We start from the raw sequence: 20,000 nt of genomic DNA on the forward strand, positions 1-20,000 counted from the left end.
AATTATCCAGAATAAGGCTTCATCAGGCAAGGCTTTACCCTCACAAAAGCAAAAAAAAACTTCCAAATTATTTTATTTAGCAAGAAAGTGTTTTGACTAATTATATATTTGATAACATATTGGCACATTAATACATATTGAGTAGATTTTGATAAGCATTTATGTGCTTGCTTTTTTTCATCAATTATTATTATTTTCTGATACTTCTTCATGACCATTACATAATTTTTTGTTCTATTTGTAGTACCCTACTGGATGATTATATTATGAAGTAACGTTCAAATTTCTGTGTGTTGAATGCATAATAACTAAAATGCAACATATTTGGCATAAGGATACTCCCGTCTATGTGTATATCCATGATATTTTTTATGAATCTCTATTGTACTCTTGAGAATAAGTATATGGCATATAGGTATAAAACATGTGGCATATAAGATGTGTTGTAGTACAACCCAAGGCAGTTTTCGACACAATAAATAACTGATAAGAACGTAAATGAAACCCACTAATACTATTCTGTTATAAATTGTCATTGGTCGCAGACATGTACAGATCTTATAATGATTGAAAATTGTAAAATGCATGGGCTTGTCATAATCCAAGTAAAAGTTTTAGCATTAACAGTGTAGTCTACAGATGCTTGTGTGTATGTGTATGTGTATGTGTATGTGTATAGATGTATATATGCGTTGTGTGTGTATATATGTGTGTGTGTGTGTATATATGTGTGTGTGTGTGTATATATGTGTGTGTGTGTATATATGTGTGTGTGTGTATATATGTGTGTGTGTGTATATATGTGTGTGTGTGTATATGTGTGTGTGTGTGTGTGTGTGTGTGTGTGTGTGTGTGTGTGTGTGTGTGTGTGTGTGTGTGTGTGTGTGTGTATGAGAGAGAGAGTGAGTGAGTAAATGAGTGAGTGAATTTGGAAACATAGTTAATATGATCATTCATTCATCATTATCTTATTCCTTTTTTAGGACAATGTCACACCTTGGCACTGTGAGCCGACTGGCCTCATCAGCACTGAGTGCCACCCGTTCAGGTGAGACTACTTGTTACTTTAAGGCTTCCTGTTGCTTGAAACATTTAAGATTTTGCCCCTAAAGTAATTATTAACCGTTTTTAATCTTGTATTTATAATAACTCGATTTACCTATTTTCTGACATTTACCCGATTCAAAAGATATTTTGTTTCATGTAACTGACCAAGAAATTTCTGTGTAAAAATATTCTCCTTTTTCAGTTTTGTTTTAAAAGTATCAGGTAAGAATGTAGAGATCATTCAGTCTTGGATCTGAAAAAGAAATTTATCTCCCCCACAGGATTTAAGACTAGAATACCTCTCCCAACAAGCTCGTCAGCAACGGAAGCTACAAGTGGTTTGTGTTTGAGGTTCCGTCAGCTCGGAATATCGCCGGAGGAGGCACGTTTATCGGCCAGAGCTGTGGCATCCTTACAGCACCAAGCTGTGTCTCCGAATGACATTCAGGAATACAGGTATAAAAAAAATTAATGTAGAAAGATTGCAACTCTTTGAGAATATATATGGATTTACCGTAGGTCAGTCTTTTTTAATGTTTCTTGGTGACAGATTTTTATGTTTAAATTTGCAGGGATTTAGCTCATAAAATCAAATATTAGGAGTATTTGTGAGAAATGTTGAACAATATTTTAGTTCGTGGTCTATGTACTTTTATGTTTTTCAGTATTGTATTAATGTATGAACATTCTTGCTACAAAATATTAATACAACATGTAACCATTGTGATGTTCATAGTAACAAGATTTATTTTTTCTTTAATCTAGCCTTTGGTATTCCTGAGGTATTGTAATTGTAATGATAATAATAATGATGATTAGAGATATTTATTTAATTTGTTTAAATATATAAATATTTTTAGTGGCCTTGTAAAAAATAATAAAACTAATTACCTCGTCTCATGAGGCAATAATTGTAGGTGTTACTGAACTTCTTTATTGATAGTCTGTGTACGGTTATTAGATGTAGTTTGGGGCAAAGCATTATTAAATGAGAATGACAATATTTCTTGATGTGAGTGAAAGAGGAACAGTTGCCTCAGATCTCTGCCTCTGTGTTCTAGTGATCTTTTATTCACTTCCCTTTTACATGATATTCTTTGCCATTATGACAGTTGGCTTACTTAGTCACCACTCATGTCTGCCATTAGAATACTGATACCAATTTATTCATAGATAATGCTACTTCTGTTTTGACTGCACATCTTGACACACAGTAACACTGGGAGTATAGGAACTCTGTAAGGCAACTTCCCCCCCAAAAAATATATTAAAGTTGATTTGGAATGCATGATTGAAATCCAGATATATGTATTAAATATAAAACCTCTGATCAAGTGCGCAAACAAACGGTGAGACTGATAGCATTATACTGTCTTCAATTTCCTCATCATCACACTATTCTAAATATATTTTCATTATTACCTATTATCTAATATTATATTTATCCCCAGACTTCCATCATTGGTGAAGCCAGTCAGCATCACTGTACCTTCCTTGTACAATGGGGTAATCATGGAGAAAGATCTTCCACCATCTCTCAACATCACAGAGAAGATCGAACCGCTGGTAAAGGAGGAAATCCGAGAAGCTCCCACAAACAAGGCAAGTTTTAAGTTGTTTGGTTGTGGCAGAATCCTCTTTGTTGAGGACATCAGCAAAGTGTTTTTTGTTTTTGTTTTTTGTTTTTCCTTCAAGATATCCCTTTCATAATGATGTTGAGGTTTTGGTAAATAGTATGGGATCCTTTTGTCATATCATTCAGTTTTAGATTTTTTGTTCTTTTTTCTAAAGGTAGAAATGTAAAATTCTAACTTCCCAAATTGGATTAAATTAACCCACACAGGACGGGTGGTACAGCATGTGTACCGTGCATTCAAAAGCCCAGTTGCCGGGCGGCACAGTATTGTGCCAGCCATTCAATTGATTTAGGCCTAATAATTCGAACGCCCCGGCATTTGGACATTCAAGGCTAGAATTCCCCCGTCGGGGATGGGTTAAGGAAAGGCATTTTTTTGTATTATGTGGAAAGATTATCCTCTTCATAAATACAAGCAGCAATTTTCTTCCTTCCTTGTTTGTAAAAGCATATTTTCAACCGCTTTACAGGTGATTGAGAAGCAAGCAGCACGCTTAATTGTAATCCGCAGAAGGATGATGAACAAACACAAGCTCAAAAAGTTACGCAAGAGGATGAAGTTCGAATGGTTGAAGATTATCCAGAAGAGGGAATACCGCAAAGAGAAGCTTTTCCAGGTATTCATCTTGTGTAACTTTGTACTAAGTAAACTTGTTGAAATTTATGTGATGCTTGTGAAATTTTATAAGTATTTTATATATAAATATATCCAATTTAATATTCTGATTATGGAAGGGTATGTCAAACTAAATTAAGCAAATGTGGTCAAAAGTAATTCCAAGATTAACAATTAATTCTTTCCATCACCAAAAGAAATAGATATTCTATTCCAAATCTTCTCCCCTTCCCCCTCTTAGGCAACACAAATGGCCAAGATCCGTGCGGCGGAAGCCTTCGACGCAGCTGCCTATGTGGCCAATATACTGCGCACAACAAAGGAGAAACCCATCCCCAGATTCTGGAGAGGAAAGAGGCTGCCGGCTGATATTATAAAACAGCTGATGGAAGAGAAAGAACTGAAGCAGCAAAAGAGAAAATAGAGGAAGATAGATAGAGAGAGAGAGAGACAGGGAAGCTGAGGAAACTTGCCGCATTACGTTTTACTTTGAAAAATAACCTTTGAGATATATAAATATGTAAATATTGTTAGAATTAAAGGAATCTAATAAAACCCATATTATTTTTCTTCATTATCTGACATTTAATGCCAATCACTTTTAAATGCACAACATGAAAGACATTACTGTAGAATTCAAAGACTGATGAGATCTAACAAAAATGATAATTGGATAAACATGTAATTACAGGCAACAACAAGAATGGTAGAGAAATGCCTGGGGCATTCTCCATTTTTTTTTTTCCTCCAAGAGTTGTTTATGTTCTGCAGTAAATAAATATTCATGCATTAATATGGGGATGTACAACAGATTATGACAATGTGAGAGGTTAATGTTATGTATATAATATATAAATAATGAGTACTTAAATTAGAGGGAAAAAAAAAAAAATACAATGTAGGGTAAATTAGAATGAAAAGTGTTTACTTCAATTTTTGATTGACTTATAACAGGAGAAACCAAAACTCTGAGTAATTCATTTAACAAATTATTTCTATCCCTCTATGAGATATTTAATGAATCAGTAACGTTATGCCTGAAAATCCATTCTCAACAATGTGATATTGATATTATTCAGATATGAATTCCATTTGTTGCCAGAATTGTATTAAACACAAACATTTACAAATATATGAAATTTGGGAGTTAAGAAAAAAAGTTAACTTGCAAAATTTACAAAAGTTACAAATGGAAGCAAACATACTGTGGGGAATCCACTTTTAAGTAGAAAACATGAGGTCAATGCTCTTTGCCAATGTGACTCAGCCATTGATACATAGTGTATCTCTTTGTGCTTAAGAATAATAAACAATGATAAACTACAATACAACCGCAGGGACCAGCCCTCGTCCAATCATATATGACAAGGACCTTTAATCCTTCCTATCTAAAACAAGGTTGCAAATGTGTCATTTTACTGTTTGCAACATGTCAAAGATGGAAGGAATGCATGGCTTAAATCTTTTACAAGCCAGCATTCAATTTTCTTTGCCCCCCTCACCTGATTCAGCAAGAAACCAGAAAAATAAAATATATGTATCACTTACTTGAGTATTTCAGTGTGATTCCCATTCAACTTCATGTATCTTAAGAAAGAAAGACAACGTTTCTGCCTTTCGCTACAACATTACTAAGAAACTACCACTTGGGCTGTGTAATTACATTTAGATGTCTCGTATATAAAGCCCACCATGAGATAGTACTGATATTCTGCAATGATGATACAAAGGCACCCTACAAAACAGTATCAAATAGTTTTGGACTAGACTTAAAATCCTAAAACACAATATATTAAAAGCTTTTTTTTTTTGCCAAGTGTGAAGGGCCATCTGAAGTCACGATCTCCATTTCTTCTGAACTGCTGCAAGCAATGTTGCTAGCAATGTTCAGACATGTGCAATGTACTGGCACAAATAGTTTATATAACGTGTACACCACATTATTAACACACATAACAGTGAATGCACACCACATATGTACCTTACACACAGTAAGTAGAAATGAAAAGTATATTTTTATGTACATGCATGAACAACAAGTTTTTTGTTTTGTTTTTTTGATATATCATACAAAATATGAGCTGGCAAGATTAAATACAAAATGAAAAAGGTAAGCCAAAGACCTAAGGTACATTACCATAGAAAATCACAAGCAAAAATTATATTACATTAATGGTTCTTTGGCACACTAAAATGATAGTAGCCAAGATCTGAAAGTGAATTTCATTTTTTTTGTTTTGTTTTATAGATCAACATAAAAAAGGGTCCTAAAGATCAATCACCTATCTGGTAATGTCCTGAATTATTTGGCTTGCCTTTAGTACATGACAAGAAAAACTCAAAAAATTAACACTTAATTATGGATGATATTCAAATAACACTATCAAGTTATAGATTAGGTAGGTACAGTACATAAGTACAGATAACAAGTTTGAGCATTTGTATTATGTTCAAATACGGAAGCTAACTTGTGACATCGACCAAAGACTAGCACTGTATTTCTAAGTGCCAACCATGTTCAAAGTCAGATTGAAAAGTATCCGACTTTTGGCTATGAAGAGAAAACCATACTTGACAAACTGAGGAATCTTTAATCTTCATCAAGAAACACCCATTGGTTCTCATCACACCTAGCCCGATGATGTTCCCACTCCTAGAAAGATTTCTCAAAGACTTTTTTAAGCATCATCCAAAGTAACCTCTGCATTTACCTTAATCTGTTCTGGACAGGGGCATTGTCATGATGGTGGCAATTTGACATTGCCAAAAAGGAGAAAAAAGAGTGACACGGCATCTTAACAGGAAAAGAATAACTCCTTAATGATAGTTTGGCCATCTGGAGCATACTGGTAGATCAAGGGTTACACTATGAGGCAACTCATAAAGGACTCTGAATAATGTTTCAAGACGTGGAAATAGTTTGGCAGGTGTGTACAGAACCACGGAACCTACTTTGAAAAGGGAAAAAACCTATGTCAATGTAACAAGTAAAATTTCCATTTTATAGCCAAAGGTCTAATATTTTAAAATCCTCCCTTGTATACACACGTGTGCAATCATTGGGGTAAAAAAAAAGAGATGAATAAATAAACAGGAATATTGTATGAACCCTATCCAAGTAGGGTTGTAATATACTTTGCTTTGGAATTTTTTCAATGTTTTATTTCCTAGTGGAGTCTGCCAAGGGAAAATAAGAAACTTTCATTGAGTCCTTGTCAACGTTTTTCATGTCATTTTTTTTTGTATCACCTTTTCTTTTCCTCACTATGAAAAAGAAGTATCTACTTACTGGATATATTTAATATTTTTCTTATTTTTTCCATTGCTGTGGCAGCATAAACTGGATAAACAGTGAAGCTCAAACTTAGGCTCGGGACGGACTAATCCAACCAACGAACATTATCCGTACAACAGATTCAAACTACAATTATTGTTTTTGCACTTTGTTTGGGTGACTTGGTATGAAAATACACACACACACAGCATTTGTGAACAAATAGCAAAATAAATAAATAACGTTAAATGTATGGCTTTCTCCTCTATGAACTCCTACAAAGACGAACTATGTACAGGATTATTTGACATGTAACGAGACTCAGAATTTATTTTCCATTTTCTTATATAGAGAACAATCAACGACATGAAATCTGTTAAATCTACAATGTTTAGTGTATCAGCAACTGCAAATTTAGATTCAATGTTCTGTCATTACAATGAAAATCATTATTTTTCAGTGGCAGACACATTCTACTTTTATACCTGTGAATTCACATGGATCTTTTTGCCTCTGTTGCCTCTATTTCAACCTAATTTAATTCATTTAAATCACAAAAAATATCAGTGAGGAAATAACTGAAACACATTAACAAAAATAAATAATAAGATAGTAACAAATTTACACACATATGAATATACTTACTCAGGCTGGGGTTAATTGTAAACAAAATTTTTATCCTTTGAAACAATTTTTAGTTTCTACCAAGGATATCTGAGAATATTACCCAAATCAAACAATAAAATTTCATTAGTTTGACAATGGTAAAAACAATGCATCAATGCATGTTCGTTTTAATTTTCCTAGCATAAAAAAAAGACTAGTTAAAATGCAATACAAATACACAAGTAGACCTAAACAGGCTACAAATATACAGGAGGGAGGAAAGTTGCGAACGGGCGTCCTAAAATATATCCCACTTTCACACTCAGTGTTTACAAAAAGCTTCAGTCTGCTGGACACTCTCTGCCATTCTCGGAAAAGCAAAGAAAATCAGTGACTTTACCACAGAACACATTACCTTTAGCATTACACCACATATCAAATACTATGTCCTATTTCACAAAATAGGAAAAAAAAGAGTATAACCAGTAACTTATCAAAGAAACTGTATTCTCAAGCAAATGCCATAAACAGAGACAAAAACAAAATCATTTCTTAAGGTAACAAAATAACCAATGAGGTTACATTAGGAAATACTTTGGTTATAAATCCACAAAGAAATGTATAAGGAAGACAAAACCATTAATATATGTTACTTCTTCAACAAGCACTCCTTTCAAAGCAATAATAAATGCCTAAATATCTCCAAAACACAAAACAATCCAGTTAATTTAATGAAATGTGTATATATACATATATCTATGTGTTTTTTGCATGCATCTTTGAATGTGTGTGTGTGTGTGTGTGTGTGTGTGTGTGTGTGTGTGTGTGTGTGTGTGTGTGTGTGTGTGTGTGTGTGTGTGTGTGTGTGTGTGTGTGTGTGTGTGTGTGTGTGTGTGTGTGTGTGTGTGTGTGTGTGTGTGTGTGTGTGTGTGTGTGTGTGTGTGTGTATGTATGTATGTATGTATGTATGTATGTATGTATGTATGTATGTATGTATGTATGTATGTATGTATGTTTGTATGTATGTATGTATGTATGTATGTATGTATGTGCATATACATTTACATATATGTATGAATGTATGTGTATATAGCTAAGAAGTACACTGCTGGTACTTTAACCTGTTAATGACAAATGATGTGATATCACATCATGTGGCTGCAGCGCTTGCTGCTGAGGACATGATATCAAATCATAACTTTTAGTATGCCAGCACACCGGGTCATCATCTTGTGCATGGTGGGTGGCTACAGCTTCAGCAGCTGAATATCCCAAGTCACTAGGCCAACACATTTCAAAATATCTTGGTGTTAAGCCCAGGCAGAGCCAAAAGCGCCTTGGCATTATCAGGCAAAGACTTGTCTTCTAATCACAGACTTATATGCCAGAAAGTAACAATTACTGTAACTGCTATGAAATGTTTCTAGAACTATGGCAGTACCTCTAGTCATACTGGTCCCCAAAATAATGGTGAAATTGTGAGCACCACTAAAAAGTGCAAGCTGTACTATCTAGTAACACTTTCTATCTACTGGTAGTATTTTTGGGACACTAGAGGCACTGCCAGAAGTCTTAACCTTATTTTTTATCAGTTGCAACTATGAGTAGTTTTTAATATGTAAATTTAGGACTGGAAGACAATCATGAAGTCTAAAAGTACCTGTGCTACTTCCTAATTCTCTATGTATGTATGTATGTATGTATGCATGTATATATGTATGAATATATGTATGCTGCATTTATCTTTGACAACTTTGTGCTGAATCCTATATGCAAATATAAATATCTATGGTTATGCTAAATATTGATAATGATTATGTCCATGTACAAAAAAAAAGAAGAAAAATGTAATTAGTGAAATACAATCCCTGCAATTGAGTTTCTTCTTAACCTCATGGTGATGGAAAATGAATATGTGCAAGAAAAATATAACTAATATTTTGGGGCCAAGTTAGTTGTTTAGAAAAGTGTTATGATATACCTTTATATATACAAATAAATAATAATCCAGTGGATGAGAGCAATTACATAACTTTCCTTACTTCTTTGAAAGTAACACTGTTTTGTGCTTTTCTAAAAATATGTAATACATCTATGGTGAAGTGGCAGGAAAAAAAAAAATTAAATAAACATATAAATGTGGCTCGTCCATTTACCACCTACATCTGAGATTCTTTAAGTATCTTGGCCTATCCACCATACAATGCAATCACTGAATTTTCATTGATCTACAGAACTTTCTCTGTATTACTACTGCTAACCTGAATGTCAAAAGAAATCAGCAAACCCTGCAAGATGCCAGTGCTTGTGATACACAATCCATCATATGTTCTTAAAAAAAGCTCTCATTCCATAAGTGATATTACTGTCTTGGGGACTGAAAAGCCACAAAGACAGACAATGCAGAACAGACAAAGTATGGAAAAAAAGATGTGCATTTGTGCAAAACATTACATTAGGGTCCTGAGCACAAGCACTCCCATATTTCTCACTATACATAATAAAAACAAAACAAAAACAAAATAATCATAATAAATAAAAGTGTACTCTACTTATGCTTAGATACCTGGCTGATTCAGTGCAATTCTGGGAAGAAAAATGTATGAGTAAAAGGACTTTCTCAGTAGGTAGCTTGTGGTTTTGGTTTTGGTGAACCTTAGGTAGACATTTGGTGACTAATGATCTTTTTAATATCTGGCTCATTACCAAGCTTTAAAAAGAAGAAGAAGAAGAAGAAGAAGAAGAAGGAAAAAATCTTATATGAGTGTGGTCTTTTTTTTTACTCTTTCATTGTCATCAGGATACTCTTCTCCAAAAAAAAAACAAAAAAACTTACTTATACACAAACATCAATAACCACTGTGCTTATGTAATAACATATGAAGTGCTGTGCATAAATAACACTACAAATAAGAGCAAGCATAACAATAACATAATAAAAATAATGGAAAAAGAAAAGAAAAAAAAAATGCTTGACTAAAATAAACACTTTTTAAAAGGCAAGGAAAAAATTCAAGACGTGAAGTAGAAAAATAAATACTAAAATTTATAAAAAAAAAAAAAAACAATTTAAGTAATGATGGCTGATAAAATAGTAATAATAGATATAATGATGATGTTAATAATAATAATAAATGTAATAACAATAATAATAATAACAATAACAATAATAATAATAATAATAATAATAATAATAATAATAGTAATAATAATAAAAATAATAATAATAACAATGGAAGTGTAATAATGATGATGATCTTTATATCAATAATAATTATAGTGATAATGATAATGATAATGATAATGATAATAATGATAATAATAATAACAACAAAAATGAATATTTCATTAATAAAGAAAACTGTCAATAATGTTTTATGTTGACTAGAATTCACTAAAACATGAGATTTGAAGGTACCCTGTAGCTGTCAATACATTATTCAACTTGACACTTTGACTCTAAAAAAAAACATGAATGATCTTCACTAATTCACTAAGTATTGCCGTGCTAAAGTAATGTACAGTATGAGTTCCACATTTGTTTCCTGTCACTAATTTTGGTGTCAGAAAACTTTCACTTCTGTATATGTACCATAGAGATTACAGTGCCATAAAGATAACAAGCTAAATTTGCACCTTTAGAAAAAAAAATCTATACCTCATCCCCCCCAACAAACACCCCACCCCCCTTAAAAAATCAATAACTGGTAATGTCTACATCTATTCTGGGTATCTTGATATTGACAAGGGCATGCCAATGGTGATTACAACCCCTTTCGTAAACTGAAATTCACAAATAGATAAATCCATTATCATCAATGAAAAGTAGAGGAAGAAAAAAGTAACGGTCAGAGATTACAGATTACTGAAGGACTATTCCTTTACACATTACCTGGCCTTCCTTATCAGTTATCTTCCTCTGGGATAGGGCTTGATGTTAAACCAAGAGGAACAAACTGGTCCCACTCTAATTCTGAATTTAAGTTTAGCGAGTCTTATGATGGGTGGCCTGTGAAACCAACCAACCACCTCATTCTAAATGGCTCTGAGAGATGCATTGTTTTGAACATTTTGAACATTACACCACATATCCCTTATAAATGCTTCTATAGTAAAAGTTCCAATGCCTTTGCAAGTGTGCACAAATAGGGGCCAATCTTATGAGAACAGCCCAGAGCAGGTTATGTTTCTGCAGTTCTATGAGGTATTAATCCAACTTTGTAGCTTAGTGACATGCAAGTTGACTACAATATTCTGATCATGTCCAAGTTTGCTCACAGTATACAAATCTTTACTTAGAAACTCCCAGTAGCTAACTACTCCCTGGTCACTCTCGGCTAACAAGTTCTGACTACCGACATTATCAACCACAGGGTCTAGCACCTATCCTTATCCTATAATCCATCCACAACCTCGACAGAATCTGCATCTATGTTATCTTCTATTAAAGTTTCACGAAATGTCCCCAATAGCCTGGCATTGGGGTCGACTCCTCGTAGGACAGACAAGATCACATTGGCCGATCTCCTCGTGGTGACATTAATACGGTGGTTTTCAGGTTCTAACTCAACTTGCCCAACTCCTTTGCGGCGCAAGCGCCTTAGGAGCCGTCGTTTCTGCACGCAGCTGTATGGCTCTATGGGGAACACCATTTCAAACTGGTGTAGCTGTAAAAATGACAAAAGATACAGTACATTACTGAAAAGGCATACCAAATAAGGTTTCATCTTAAAAGAATTCTGCTTACATATATCTCTTTTAATGTATGTAACTATGTGTATAGTTTGCTTGACACATATGCTAATAACCATTATCAGACTGAGAAAGATAAGATACACCAGAGAAAAAATCCAGTATTCCTGGTAATCCAGGCACACCATCTAGATAATGAATTCTCATGTGTATGACAGAGCTCCAAATCTATCTCTTTTTTTTCTAAGAATCATTCCATGAATCAGCATAACAGGGTGATAAGTTGCTATAGCTTGCTATACAGGATTAACAATTGGAGATGGTGCTGAGGTCTCTCCTTCTCCTTCAACTCCAACTATTGCCAAGAATCCTTTTTCTTATCTTAAAATCAATTTTCCTCCATCCTCATCCTTCTCCACCCATTCCCTTTCCAAACTATAAAAACATTAGATCTGATTCCACAGCAGTTAACACATGTACTATATGGCAGACAATACATCATCATTGTTCTGAACTCAATAGCAACTGTAGCACTGTCTTATCATGCTGCATATTAGTACATATTGGTCTGAAAAGTTGACGGCAAATTGCACATATCATTTCTAATGTTATATATATAAACAGAATTAGAATTAACCAAACAGCTAAATATCACAAGGGTCTTGATATGAATATCTATTAACCCTTTCCCGACGGGGCACACGCTACCCGAAAACCCCTATGCCGGGCGATTGCAATATTGCATTGTAATCGTCACACTGGCATGACGCCCCGGCATCGGGAATTTAGCTGTGTCACACGAGCGTGACGCACCGTCGTAATTGGGTTAAAAAGGCAACAATCAAAATCTAAAAAAATGCAGAGAGTGAAAAAGAGGAAGATGAGAGCCCAACTTCTGTGCTAATGATAACCTACTAAATTCATACCCCATGCACTTACCTTACGTGGTGGAGGCTGTAGCTGATGATCAAGGCAGGTCTGTGTGTTGGCATTACTTTGTGTTGTTTGAGTGATATTGTGGCCTTCTGTTGAATGGTTGTTGGTGGGTGCTACTGGTGCACCTTCTGCCGTGTCACCCAGACTCCCTTCGCACCAGTCCTGGTTGACTAGCCCACTTTCAGCCAGAACCTTTGGAGTTGCATGAATGGTTACTGGGCAAATCTTTCACCGGAAATGGACAAGAGCAAGAAAATGAGGAGCTAAAAGGCCCACCATTTTCTACAGCTGTTTTACCACTATCAGTCAAATCCGCCACTGTGTCCAAAACTTTGGATTCAAGCACCAGCATTTCTATCATACAGCCAATATGCCTAGGCAGACTGGCTGTCAATCAATGATTATACTTTACTGTTTGTCATATTAAGAAATTTAGACTTCATATGTACAAAATAATACTTTTGATGGTACAAGATTATGTAGTGGGGCAAACTGGTAACTAAAAAAAAATACGGGAAAGTTTCCACTTGTGCTTTGGTTCTATCTTTCTAGTCCAAGAACCCACTGCTTGCTCATTTTCTTAAAGAGATATAATTTTTTATCTATATCCAGCTATTTAATTTGAGTCTGAGCTATTATGATTGGCAGTAAAGTAGACTATGGATGAAAAAATATGTAAAAATGAAAGATTGAGACAAAAAAGGACATAAAAGGAATAACTTCCTTATTCTTCTGCTACCTTCCACCCTAAACTCATTCTTGATGGCTATTTGCATACATACATTAATATTTCCTCAAACACATAAGTCTGCAATACACTGCATGCCTTCTAATTACCTGCTGTATGTTGTGTATGGTATTCTCATGCGCCTGAGAAAAGAGCTGCTCTCTTCTGGACCTGAAATCATCGTTCTGTGCTGCCTCGTCCCTGGGCCCATCCCCTGGGGTTCGCTCAAATACGTGGTAAACCTTCCGTCCGTCGGGTCTGGGCTTGGCGTCGCTAAAAAGCACTGCCTCGGGACTGAGCATTATGACCCCATCATACTGTGGCTCTATGGACATGGCGCCATCTTGCTGGGGAAGCATGTCCGGGTTTAGAAGCATTATAGCTTTTGTGTTTTTCCAGCTGAGACTACTGGGGCATTCCTTGCATTCTTGTTATCACCTGGAAAATAATGATACAAAAATTGATTATCCTTCTCGTTCTATGCCATGATCTATTGTATTTCATTCTTATAATTTTTTACACTGATGAAATATGTACTGTCTCATACTGTGTGCTGAAACTCTAGAACTAGATTATCAAGTTTGATCTCAAAGTTACACAACAGACTACTGTAAGAAACACAAATACACACATGCACACATATGTATGATAATTTTTAAATTTCTTTTCCTTTTTTACTTTTACTTAAACTGACAAAAGGCAATTAGTTAATAGTGACAAATACAGTATGCTGTTGCATAAAAGTTCTGAAGTGATATTATATAAATCATCCACAAGGGTACACTTTTAAAAAATACAAAATAAATAGATAAAAAATACAAAAAATAAACATTATCTATTCATTTTTTTGTTTTCATATTAAGAAGTTCAGGAAAGTGTTTAACTTAATTTATCTGAAGAAAATAAATTCTACAAAACAAAGTAAAGCAAAGTAAAGTAAAGGAATAAACTTTCCATATTGTAGAAAGGATTATATAGCTAAGCAAAGGAAAGGGACATAATTCTGATCAAACACTCATTTTGCAGACATTATTTCTGCAAATGAATCATCAAACAGAAGGTCCAGTACTAATCCAGTTTTCCCTGACAGGTACTTCTTGTGGCCTTAGAAGAATCAACAAGAGAGAGTGAGGGGACATGTACAACAATTTATAATCAATAATTTGGTAACTGTAACTATCAACTATCATAATATTTCATAAAGCAATGGACTACTTGGTTGACTGTTACTGCAATATTCCAGAAAGTAAGAACTACTCTGTTATCCAATTAACATTTACAAATTTCTGCTATTGCAACTCTTAAATATCGAAAGCATATGAAAGGAGGCAAAGAGGACAGTGGTAATGCATTTATCTTGAGATAACTTCAATTGTTAAGCATTGGCTTATTCTTAATGAATTTCTCTTTTTTTCCCCTCTCTCTAAACAGGTCTGGAATAGTAACCACTAATTACTTCAATGCTTTTGTGCAGTACACACCCTTTCCATCAAAGCAATAAAATTAGATCCTATGTACTTATAATTCCACTGAACATTCTGAATCTTAGAGATAAATCATAAACCAAAGCTTGTAGTCTGATAAATAATGAAGTAATCTTACTAATTCACCCACACTGGCTATCAACATTCTTTGCTCTTGCAATGACAATTGGCAGTATTCTGTCCAAATCAATATAAAAGTTGCTCCGATCTGCAATGGAAGGTCTAAAAGCTTAGTGTTGACTTAACAATGGGCCAATGTCAAATGATTGCTGCAGCCTCCAAGCCTTCAATGCTTCAGCAAAGCTTAATGCATTATGTACAGGTGTCATGACATACATGTCGGCACCGATTAAGCTTAAAAGACAGGAGTCAATGCATACATGACACAACATCGAGATCTGCTCACAGCTGAGGCGCACACACAGTCACTAAGTATTATGGCTGTAACGGCGTTAGCTCCAGAGTTACAGGGTTCCAACGTCAGCCTAAGTCCGCAATTTATGATGGATTTATGGAAAAATATTGTTTGGGCTAGTTTCCCCATCCCTCTATTTTTTAGATGGTTTGGGCCCTTATTGGACACTAAATCATCAGGAAGGTCTGCAAGCTAATCTTGTCAACATATACAGAGCAAGTTAAAAAGCTTCTGCTTGATCACAGACAAAAGTGTAGGACACACACATAGGTCAATATGCAAGGCCTAGTTACATTTACCAATAACTACAATTTGCAGCAAAAAAGACCAATGCCATTAGTATAAGATCCAAATTAATTAGCAAGGCTATAAATGGTTCAGATTCAGGTAACAAGACTGCACTATATATCAACAAAGTGCACATTGAACTCAAGGGAACCTAACCCATGAAAATGTTCATGTAAGTAAATACTCTCTCTACTATAGAGGAGATATCATAACTAAACAACAATTCTCCCAATGCATTACTCATATGATACGATTACTCCATGTGGCATCATTGTGCACTAGTATTCACAATGTGCAAAGGAAACACTTTTTTTTCAGTGTTATGAACTATACAAGTTTTCTGAACACAACTTTGTATCAACTACTCTATTGAATGAAATATGTAAGCAGTCCTTGTCTTAACTATCATAGATCCATCCTTACACATGAGAACTCTTGAAGACGCCTCCTTCGATAAGAGCAAATTAATATCCGATTCATCCCCGAGTACTAACCTAATAATCCGAAATGAAGGTTGTTTCCCGTAGAGTTTCGCGCAAGCCTTCCCCCTAAACTCTGTTCTCCCCTCACTTCACAAGTCGCCCTTACTCCCCTTCAATACGAAATACGAAACTCCCTACTTATTCTATGATTTGACTGAATTGATGGGAGAGTTAGTTCTACAAAATGAGCGAAACACAGCACCTTTTAGGAGTCATTTGTGACAGCGTCTGCAGTGTAAACAAAGCGGATGCCAGCACAAAGCAAGAGCATCCGCGGGATAAAAGATTTCCCCTTTTTTCATGGAATTTACACCTCTATGTCTTGGCGAGGAGATCTTACTATAGTTTTGAGATCTTTGGAATAAAACGCGTATGGAGAGACGATTTTGACCATCCGCTGGGTCAAATAAATTTCCCTTTTTCCCTGATTGTTTTACCTCAGAGTCCTGGTAATCACACATTAATTTGCTTATGAGATCTTTGGAACAAAATGTGTATGGGGAGATGATTTTACCAGCTGTGTGGGCCTCCGTCCGCTTGGAATTACTAAATTTCCCGTTTTTCATCCAAAAGGAGAGGAACTTGTGGGTCAAAGCAAAGCTACCCGCATATTTGTTCTATTTTTAACATTTTTGAGCCCTAAGCACGCATGTTCCGGTTATACACCTAGGAATGAGATATTGGATCTTCCAGTAAAGTTTTGCGAAAAAAATGACTATAGGAGATTTTTTTTCGAAGTTACAAATATTAATGTCATAAATGGCGTTTGGCCTACTTCTTGGGGACATGGAGACGCCTATATTGATTGGTGGCGATTATGTCTGTGATTGGGATATGGGTTGATCCCAGGGCAGTTTTCATCCAGAACTTTCGATAAAATCTATTGCTAATGCCAATGGCATCTCACACGCAGTCGTAAAATACAGTGCCATTATTCGTTTTTTTTATGAACTAGTCTCAAGGCCGCCTTTGATTCAGCCATATTTGCTTGGATGTGTATATCCAGTTCATAGTGCTATGGATAAACCGGATGATTACTGACGAGTATCAGGCAAATAAAAATAAAAGAAGCCCGCTCAGTTTTCTGACAAAAAGTAAAAGGAACAGGGATTCATTTCCTCAAAATATTGATGAGTCATCCCTCACACCCAGCGGACCTCTCAACCTCACTCCCCCCTGAAAATGCACATAATGAAACTCCTTTGGGGCAGCTCCTGCACCTCGATAATACCCTCAGGATATATGTGCAATTTGACACCTTTGCGTAGGAACTCCCATTTTCCTGTAACCTTAAGTCTTTCGTCAACACATGCTGAAAGAACATTTATACAACGCCATCAGCTTCTCATTCTCCTGCCTACCCCCGTCCCCCCACATACCCCCACCCCCATCGTCCCAACCGTCCCTTGCTTTTAAACCCACATTCCCCCTTTCCCTTCTCCCCCTCCCTCCATCACCCCACCCCTCCACTGCTTCTAAACTCACCCTCACCTCTCTCACCTTGTGCCACTCCTTATGTCTACACTAGAGGTATTTTCCAAATAAAAGTGTGTGAGGGGGGGGGGGTTCTATGGTGACTGGGTATGAGGCATGAGGCAAGCATCCGGAGTCAAGGATGCTGACGAGAAAAGGACAGGAGAGGTGTGGGATGAGTGAGATCGAAGGAGTAGGGAGAGGAAGGGGGGAGGGGAAGGGGGTGGAGAGCATGGGGAGGAGACGAGAGAGCCAATGACAGCGGCAGCAAAAGTATCTGCTGTTGTTTGTGTATTTACCTCGCGCTTCCTTCGGGGTGCTGCTCAAGAATGCTGATTCCACTTCTGCAACACAATGGCACTCACAGCTATTCAGTGAACTCATCTCATTAAGGATGCAACACTGGCTAGACATAGATGTAAACGCTCCCACACTTCAGTTCAGGCGTTCACTTATGTAATGAGTTTCGGCTCCTAACCTTACCGACACTTGTAACACTTTCTCTGAGTACAGTGCTTCCATGCAGTCACGGTCACTGGCCATTAGGTTGTTACAGTGCTCCACTATAAGATTGCGATGTCTGCTAATAGGACTGTTGTGTTATCTTATTTCACCTACACTCGGGGTGATATAATCACTTCCTGTAAGATGATACATCACCCTACTCTAAGAACGCAGATTTAAAGTATGTCTTATATCACCTTGTCATAAGTGCTATATTTATTGTTTCTCATTAGCGTTACTGTCTGGTAGTGCACCTCTTGTAAGAGAACTGTAACACTATACTCTTAAAATATTGGTGTCACAACACAACAATATACAGCTTTCTTGCCATCTGTACCGATTCGTACAGCTTTAACACATTCTCGTTTCAGCAGTGTTACATAACCCCTTCCTCTCTACCACTACAATAGCCCCTGAGTCTAGTCGTTACAGTCCGTTAACCTAATCGCAACATGCCTTTAACTCAGCTATAACACTCCATAGAACTCCATAGAACTACTTCAGTATCCCCTATACCACGTGTGTATTATATTTAAAACATTCCCTTATTCAGCTGAAATCTTTTCCAGTTATGGGATTTAATGACAATATCTTAGCCGTGACTTTAGTATATCCGCACTTGTACAATGACCACCACAATTCTAACACGATATTTAATTATATCATTTCAACCCGTAAAAAATGATCGTCATGCAATAATCCGAACTATTTCACGTCTTGTAACTACGCTATGTCTTAAAACTGTAATACGACTGTGACATTATAAAATAACAATGTAATGAACTTCTAAAAAAAAGAATGGCTTTTATCATATTATAACTATAGCTATTTAACGACTTACAATAGTGCAACGGCCATTTTACGAACCATGCACAAAGCAATTGTAAAAAAAAACACCCTTCCCCCCAAAAAAAAAGACATTTCACACTATAGAAGAAAAAAAACACAAAATCACCACGTAAGATACAGCGCTCGTGATCCTGTATCCGTATCTGTTTTCATGACTGCGGTACCTGGCGAGAGCTGCTTCCATGGTAACCTCCCTAGATCACTTCGCTTCTCTCTTTGCTACTGTTTTAATATCCCCCCCCCTCACCCTCATCTCATACAACCCCCACCTCTCCTGATGTTTCATTAACTTCAAGGTTTTGTTTTCGGAATATCCTCCTTTATGTTATGAAATTTGTCATGTTTATCGTTGTTTACGAAGAAAACACCTTAGGAGCATACTGTTTCAGACATTTTCCTTTTATCTTTATTTTTCTTTCTTTTTTTTCTTCTTTTTTTTGTGTGTATGGAAGGGGGTGTTTACATGTCTGATTCCTCATGTCGGTTTTCAAATGTCATTTTACTGGTTAGCGCCATTTTCTTTTCCTTCCTCAAATCCTCCTCTCCTTCTTTCTCCCTCATCCTCGCTCACCCTCATGTGTGCCTCTGTCCTTCTCTCCCCTCACTACCCTCTCCTTTGCGTTCTCTTCCCGTCCTGTTTACATCCTCGACCTTTCTGGCTTCCTTCCTTGTCTACTCTTCCTCCTCTCCCTCACCCTGTTATTCCCCTCCCTTTTCCATACTCTCTCTCTCTCTCTTACTCCTCCCTTCTCTCTCTCCCTACTCTACACTTCTCTCTCACATTCTCTCTCTCTCTTTCTCTCTTCTCTCTCTCTATCCCCCCCCTCTCTCTCTCGCTTTGCCTCTCTCGCTCTCGCTCTCGCTCTGTCTCTGTCTCTGCCTCAGACTCTCTCTTTCTCTCCTTCTTACTCCCTCCTTCTCTCTCTCTATCTTTCACTCCTTCTCTCCTCTCTCTCTGTTACCCCCCCTCC

At 36.2% G+C, this 20,000-nt stretch overlaps 2 protein-coding genes across 5 annotated transcripts in view; one reads left to right on the plus strand and one right to left on the minus strand.

Moving 5' to 3' along the window:
* The window catches only part of LOC122248861 (uncharacterized), a 5,286-nt gene extending 1,428 nt beyond the window's left edge, over positions 1–3,858 (plus strand). For both annotated transcript variants that reach the window (XM_043009190.2, XM_043009191.2), the window contains exons 2-6: positions 984–1,048; positions 1,329–1,503; positions 2,499–2,649; positions 3,154–3,300; positions 3,541–3,858. In XM_043009190.2, the coding sequence (XP_042865124.2) occupies positions 988–1,048; positions 1,329–1,503; positions 2,499–2,649; positions 3,154–3,300; positions 3,541–3,723 (717 nt within the window). In that variant the 5' untranslated portion in view covers positions 984–987 and the 3' untranslated portion in view covers positions 3,724–3,858. The remainder of the gene's footprint in view (positions 1–983; positions 1,049–1,328; positions 1,504–2,498; positions 2,650–3,153; positions 3,301–3,540) is intronic.
* A 2-nt stretch (positions 3,859–3,860) lies between these two features.
* On the minus strand, positions 3,861–19,247 carry LOC122248863 (uncharacterized). 3 transcript variants are annotated; one of them, XM_043009198.2, is made up of 4 exons: positions 19,194–19,247; positions 13,645–13,972; positions 12,811–12,999; positions 3,861–11,846 (listed from the first exon to the last, which is right to left on the minus strand). In XM_043009198.2, exons 2-4 carry the CDS (start codon positions 13,909–13,911, stop codon positions 11,574–11,576), a joined length of 729 nt encoding a protein of 242 aa, XP_042865132.1. In that variant the 5' UTR covers positions 13,912–13,972; positions 19,194–19,247; the 3' UTR covers positions 3,861–11,573. The 3 variants fall into 3 exon arrangements, with proteins under 3 accessions (XP_042865132.1, XP_042865130.1, XP_042865131.1); XM_043009196.2 differs by lacking the exon at positions 19,194–19,247 and adding an exon at positions 17,976–18,202; XM_043009197.2 differs by lacking the exon at positions 19,194–19,247 and adding an exon at positions 16,406–16,525.
* Between the last annotated feature and the right edge of the window lie 753 nt (positions 19,248–20,000).

The sequence above is a fragment of the Penaeus japonicus genome, unplaced genomic scaffold (assembly GCF_977035675.1).
Source record: "Penaeus japonicus unplaced genomic scaffold, GWHDUDI00000001_assembly GWHDUDI00000009, whole genome shotgun sequence".
Taxonomy (NCBI): domain Eukaryota; kingdom Metazoa; phylum Arthropoda; class Malacostraca; order Decapoda; family Penaeidae; genus Penaeus; species Penaeus japonicus.